The sequence below is a fragment of the Myotis yumanensis genome, unplaced genomic scaffold (assembly GCF_028538775.1).
Source record: "Myotis yumanensis isolate MYYU_CA2020_CCGP unplaced genomic scaffold, mMyoYum1.0.hap1 SCAF_4, whole genome shotgun sequence".
Classification (NCBI taxonomy): domain Eukaryota; kingdom Metazoa; phylum Chordata; class Mammalia; order Chiroptera; family Vespertilionidae; genus Myotis; species Myotis yumanensis.
Genome location: NW_027223755.1, coordinates 70,526,222 through 70,532,221, shown reverse-complemented (window position 1 = coordinate 70,532,221; position 6,000 = coordinate 70,526,222). Strand labels below are relative to the sequence as shown.

The 6,000-nt window shown below is 40.6% G+C and overlaps 1 protein-coding gene across 5 annotated transcripts in view; it reads right to left on the bottom strand.

The window, feature by feature from the left end:
• Positions 1-282: 282 nt before the first annotated feature.
• Positions 283-6,000, bottom strand: part of TNFAIP8 (TNF alpha induced protein 8) — a 117,483-nt gene continuing 111,765 nt past the window's right edge. For all 5 annotated transcript variants that reach the window (XM_070412517.1, XM_070412518.1, XM_070412519.1 and 2 more), the window contains exon 2: positions 283-1,905. In XM_070412517.1, coding sequence (XP_070268618.1) covers positions 1,340-1,905 — 566 coding nt within the window. In that variant the 3' untranslated portion in view covers positions 283-1,339. The remainder of the gene's footprint in view (positions 1,906-6,000) is intronic.

Sequence of the window (6,000 nt, the reverse complement as noted above, 5' to 3'; positions counted from 1 at the left end):
TGAATGTCACTATTCTAGGAGGCGGTCAAATTCAAGGCAGGAGTACACTAAATCACAGACATGATGACAATGCAAATGTTTAGTGCTGGTGGTTGCCTGTTATTTCCTAGGTGATACTGTTGGCCCACAGGCTTCCTTTCTTTTTTACAAAATAAGCAAATGTTTACTTTATCATTTACACACATAAAAATATACAGAAACAACATACAAACTGCTCGAAATGCAAATACTCTGGTTTACTTATCACAATAGCAAATAAAAAAATAGCAAAAACCTTTTCAGTTAAATAAAAAAGTGGCATTCTTTATTTACCTATCAAACCTTACTAAACATTGAAATGCATTCATTTTCATTCTCATGTTCTGTGGTAATATCCTTTCTTCCCTTTTGCCCCTCATTCCCCTAAATTATTTTGATGGGCTCATTTCTAAAAGAAAGATTGTTTTAATTTTCTTAATAACATGTACTTTTTATTGCCCTAATATCAAGAACAATCTAGAGTTTTCTCTGTCTCTTACATTTGAAATGAATATTAAAAATGGAGATTCCATCAGCACATTTTCAAGGTAACATGAAAGTTAAGCCCTCAGCAAGCATTTCAAAGCAATGGCATGCCATTCCGTTCTGGGGAATTATCATGTTTGGGGAAGTGTCAGGTTGGTACTAAAAACCAGGACTCACCTCCAGAAGCATATCTGATATTAAACATTATTCATAACCTCAAATACAGCTGTTTTCTATAATAGAGAAGCAGTTTTCTATTTCTCTGAGGGTTCCAATTTGACTACCTTAATTCTTTAATGTCTTAATAAAGACAATTCTTGAATGTCAATGACAAAAGTATTTAGCAAAAGAATGTTTGACAAAGGTAGAGTTGAAAATGGAATGGTTTCAAATGGAGAAATGACAGCAAGGGAAAGTTCTTGGCTTTTTAAAAGAGGTATATATACATAGTAAGGAATAAAAGTGAATCAAAACACATAATTCTGTACATGTTAGAAATATCCAATGTGCTGCCAACACAACTGCCCTAAAAAAGATGTGTCAAGGTTTGGAGCCACACATACTTTTCTCTGTATAACTCGACATTTGCGTTATGCAACCAAACATCTTTCCCAGGTTCTGTTAACCCTTAGAAGCATTTAACAACTGTTGGCAATATGCTTTTCTTCAAATAAAACGAGCTTCACAAGACATTGTCATTAATGTCTGACACTTGGATTGGGCAAAGTCTTTCTGAAATATGGTTACGCTTCAAAAAAACTCTTCTTTCCTTCATAAATCAACAGTGCTCCATCTTCAGATAAATCAGGAGCAGTCACCATCTTAATTCACATGCTCATATGTTCTCTTCATCCAACATTTTGTTGACGCCATCACAAAGTTTTTTTAAGTGGGGTTTAAAATTCCCAAAGGGATTATACAAGGCAGCCAGAAAATCACAATCTGAAAAGTGATCAAAGACATTATTAATCCGTCCGTGTGACTTTGCGGTGAGGTGGCGCTGAATGATCTGGTGCAGCAACTCTCTGCATTCGTTCAGCAGCCTGGACAGCACGTTCCGGTCAAAGGTGTAGTCCACCTGATGGAAACTGACCACGGTCATCGCAAGCTGATGAACTTTCTTCTTAAATTTCTCCATCAGCGCTAGCTCATCTTGATTGAACTGATTATTCCTGTACAGAATGGCCAACTTGAGGACTGTTTTGATGAGGTTTTTGATGATCTTTTCGGCCTCCTTCTTGTTCTGGGTGTACTCCCTGGTCACCCGGTACAGCTCATCTAGCACTTCGCTGCTCGTGTCATCGATTAAGGTGGTAGCGATGGATTTGGATACCATTTTACCCAAGATCTTCTTTTGTGCCTGAACGGCCAGGTTTTTGGAATTAAAGACATCTGTGGCCACTAAAAAACAAAGGGTGGGGGAATAACAGATCAGTATCAGTGACAGAGCAAATTAAAAACAGATACAATGGTGCATTTTCCTTCTCATTTTCCCACTATGTACAATATGCCTCCCATCTACTGATAATAGTTTCTTTTTAGAAAAGAGCTAAAAAAAAATTTTCCCTACATTTCTGGGCATTAGGTTCTAATCTGTTGTGCATAATCTTTAAAGTCTTTGGCAATTCAAGTATTTTTTTTTAATATTGATTTTTAGAGGGAGAGACGGGGGAGGGAGAGAGAGAAACATCAATGTGATAGGTAACATCGATCAATTGCTTCCTGCAGGCCCCCTACCCGGGATAGAGCCTGAAACCTGGGCAGGTGCCCTAACTGGGAATGGAATCAGCAATCTTTCGGTACATGGGATGACACCCAACCAACTGAGCCACACTGGCCAGGGCGGCAATTCAAGTATTTTATACCTTCTGCTATGTTGTCAATACTTCGCTTAGAAGTTAAAGGGTTCAACTTTCTTAAAAAGAACATTTTCTAATTAAAAAGAGTATGTCTCAGGAGGGAGTAAGGTTTTGTGCAATTTTTCTCTAGCTTCATTTGATAAGAAAGACATCAAAAACATAAAATCAACTCCACAAGTGTCCTCTGGGAAACAGTTACCAAGAATAATTTAAAGAAACTCATTTAAATGTAAGAGGGACAGATGACAAAGCTATGATATTGAGTAAAACGGCAAAATCATGGAAGCAAATCCAAAGGAGAGCCCAGTGTTACAATACACTTGTAAAAAGTCAAATTTCCCAAGACACTGGTCTATACCTACCAGTTTGGCCATCCTAACCACCCTGAATTTCAAGTCCCAGAAGCTGAGTATTGGGAAAAAAAATTCATTGGAGAGCTTCTTGTCACTTGCTATTTCTGATGAACGGCCACTGCTCCCTTCACACTTTTCTATGTTTTCAGAAAGTAACCATACTGTATGAGCCAATAATATGTGCTACATGAACAATATACTCTGAAGAAGCTGAGTCTTAAAGTTTACCTCTGGAGTTATCATAACTTAATTTGACAGAGGTTTAAGGTACATATTATAATAGTTGTATGTGTTAAATATTAATGAGACACTATGTGATGTTTCTAGCTTACAGCCAATCAGTGAAAATGCTCAAGCAATGTTTATTCCAGACCAAGTTTAGTTTTTCTCCAATTCCCATCCCCACCCCCCACCCTGTGCATGCGGCTCCACTGCAGCTGTGCTCTCTCCCTTTGCCTCGGTCCTCAGAGCTGTAGAGCTCAGGGGCTCTGCCCCACCTCTGGGTCCAGGAGCAGCTGTTCTCTCCACATATGCCCGTGTATAGGTCTAGGTCTGGGTGTTGGAAAGCACTCATCCAGTAATGGAAGATAATAGGCTTAAAAAGACAGATTATGAAGAATGAGTCAGGACATTAATGGTATAAAATTACTTCTAGTTTGGACAGGCCAGCAACATTAGAAAACTGCAATTCCCGAATCCAGGCTGGGAGCACGTATCAGGAGTGACTGCCTCAGTGTGGAACTGCCGTGTTGGATTTGAAGTTTGGGCCAAAGTAGCTCATGGTGTATAGTACAGGCAGCTGCAGAGTGGTTCCCTGAGACCAGAACATCATTCCTGAATATGCAGGGCCACACACTGTGAAAGAACAGCGTGATTGGACTAGAAGTCGTACCCTCAAACAAATGTTGATATTTAAACTTCTGAAAACTGAACTGAAACTGCAGAAGAAGAAATGAAATATATTTTGAGAAAGAAAAGGAAAGTGAAAAAGCATGAGAAACAGGCAACTTTGTGAAGGTTTCCAAACTTTTTTATGCTTTCATCATTTAAGCAAGTGGTCCATTTCTATTCCTATTCTTCAGTGGTTTTGCAAAAGAGCCTATGGGTTAACTCACACCTAAGAACCAATAGCTGAAGAAATGGGAATGGAATCAGCAGTCTCTCGGTGCACGGGATGACACCCAACCAACTGAGCCATGCTGGCCAGGGCTGCAAGTCAAGTATTTTATACCTTCAGCTATGTCGTCAATACTTTGCTTAGAAATTAATATTACCATATTAAGACCAGGGACTATCTTCCATTACTGAACTTATGATATGGACCTCAACAAATAAATAAACCTGATTGATACAGAAAGGGATGCCCCCAAATTTTCAAATACTCAGTAAGTAACTTAGGATTTCAGGTATTTATTATATATAAAGTTGAAAGGTTATTCTGCTTTTAATCTATTAGAACACAGCACAGTCGCAAACATCCCATCTGGGATTGACTACAATGCCTATTAGATGGAGTACCGTCATACACACATGGTGAAATAACTGAAGCTGGCGGAGTGTGGTCCTAGATGCCTCTGTGCTCCTTTTTCCAAGGCTGGGCTGCAAGCCTGCCCCTCGTCTAGGCTACTTTTCTTATTAAATCTAAATATCCCATTTAATTTCAAACACAGAGACCAAACAGAAACTCTGTGGTGCAGCACTTTCACTTCCCACAAGAGAAAGCATAAAAGGCAAGGCTACTGCCAGTTAAGCAAGCTTGGTCCTCCTTTACTGGTAACCACATCTCAAGCAGGACAGAGAAGTTGATCTCTGAGGCTCTCACACTCATCTCAGGAACTTCAAACCCTGCTCTAGAAACACGGCAGTAGCTTCACGCTCGGTTTTGTTCTGCAGTCACCTCTCAAAATGAGAATGAAGCTCTTTCTCCCGCTTTGCAGGGAAGACGTGCCTGCAGCTAATTTATTTTCTCCCGTTAGTGGAGGCTTCTTTGGAGCCAACTGGGGGTTGCGGCTGGGAGCTCTTGGCCAGGACTGTGTGGTCTGTGATCATGAAATGTGATTTTCTTTTCCTAGTAAATTAACCGCCGTTAGCCATTGCTGCTCAGGCTCATTTGTCAGGTCCACATCCTCTACCAGATCCTGTAAAGGCCTGGTGTATCTCAGAGCTCGTCCTGAACCGTTTTCCTGCTTCGCTCTACCCTCACTCCTGTGTGACCTCACCCACTCCCGTGGCTTCAGATGCATCCATGTGCCAATGACACCCACAGTCATAACTCAGCCCTGACCTCTTTTCCGAATTCATTTTGCAAATGCATTCAAGGTTTTTCTTTTCCTTGGCTATTTTGCAGGCATCTCAAATGTACCATGTCCCAAACTGAATCCTTGGTTTCCTCCTGCCCCCGAAGTTCTCCTCCTCCATTCTATCACCATCTTAATTAATAGCATCCCTTCCACCCATTTGCTCCAGTCAGAGTCCTGGGAGTCAGCCACCATACTATCTGCTCCCTTTCCCAGTCCATTATCAAGTTCTTTCTATGCTACCTGCCGCGATTCTCTAAATTCTATCTCCTTCCCACCATCTCCCCACACATCAGTCTAGTTTATGCCCCTTTCCAATCTGTTCCCACAAAGTAGCCAGGATTTTTAAAAATGTAAATTAGAAAATGATGCTCCGCTTAAAATATTTGCTAACCATCACACTTTCTTGTTCCTGAAATTTTCATTTGCCTAAATTTTTAATGTCTGCCTCTCCTTACCAGAATTTAAGTATTTTTTTAAATCCTCACCCAAGGATATTTTTCCATTGATTTTTAGATAGAGTGGAAGGGAGAAACATCGACATGAGAGACACACATCATGGACTGGTTGCCTCTTGCCGGGGGCTGGGGATAGAATCCACAACTGAGATATGTGCCCTTGACCGGGAAGCCCAAGGCTCTTTGGTCTATGGGCCAACACTTTAACCACTGAGCAAAACTGGCAGGGCAGAATCTAAGCTTTTTGAGAGCAGAGACTGTGTCTTGCTCACTGTGTCATTCCCGGGCCTAAAAGGGTGCCTGGCACATGGCGCTTCTGAAAGAAGCAGAGTCCATTTCTCCCCTCTTCACTATACTTAAATACTTCTCCATGGAAACATGCTGAGCTGCAAAATTAGAGTTTTAAATATATATGTGGGAGTTTTTGTTTGTTTGCTTTAAAGGCTAATGAAACAGATATTTGTTTTATCTAGCTAACAATGCGGTTTTCTTCCCCTTAAGAGCACTCCAGAGGGTGGTTTCTCTTACA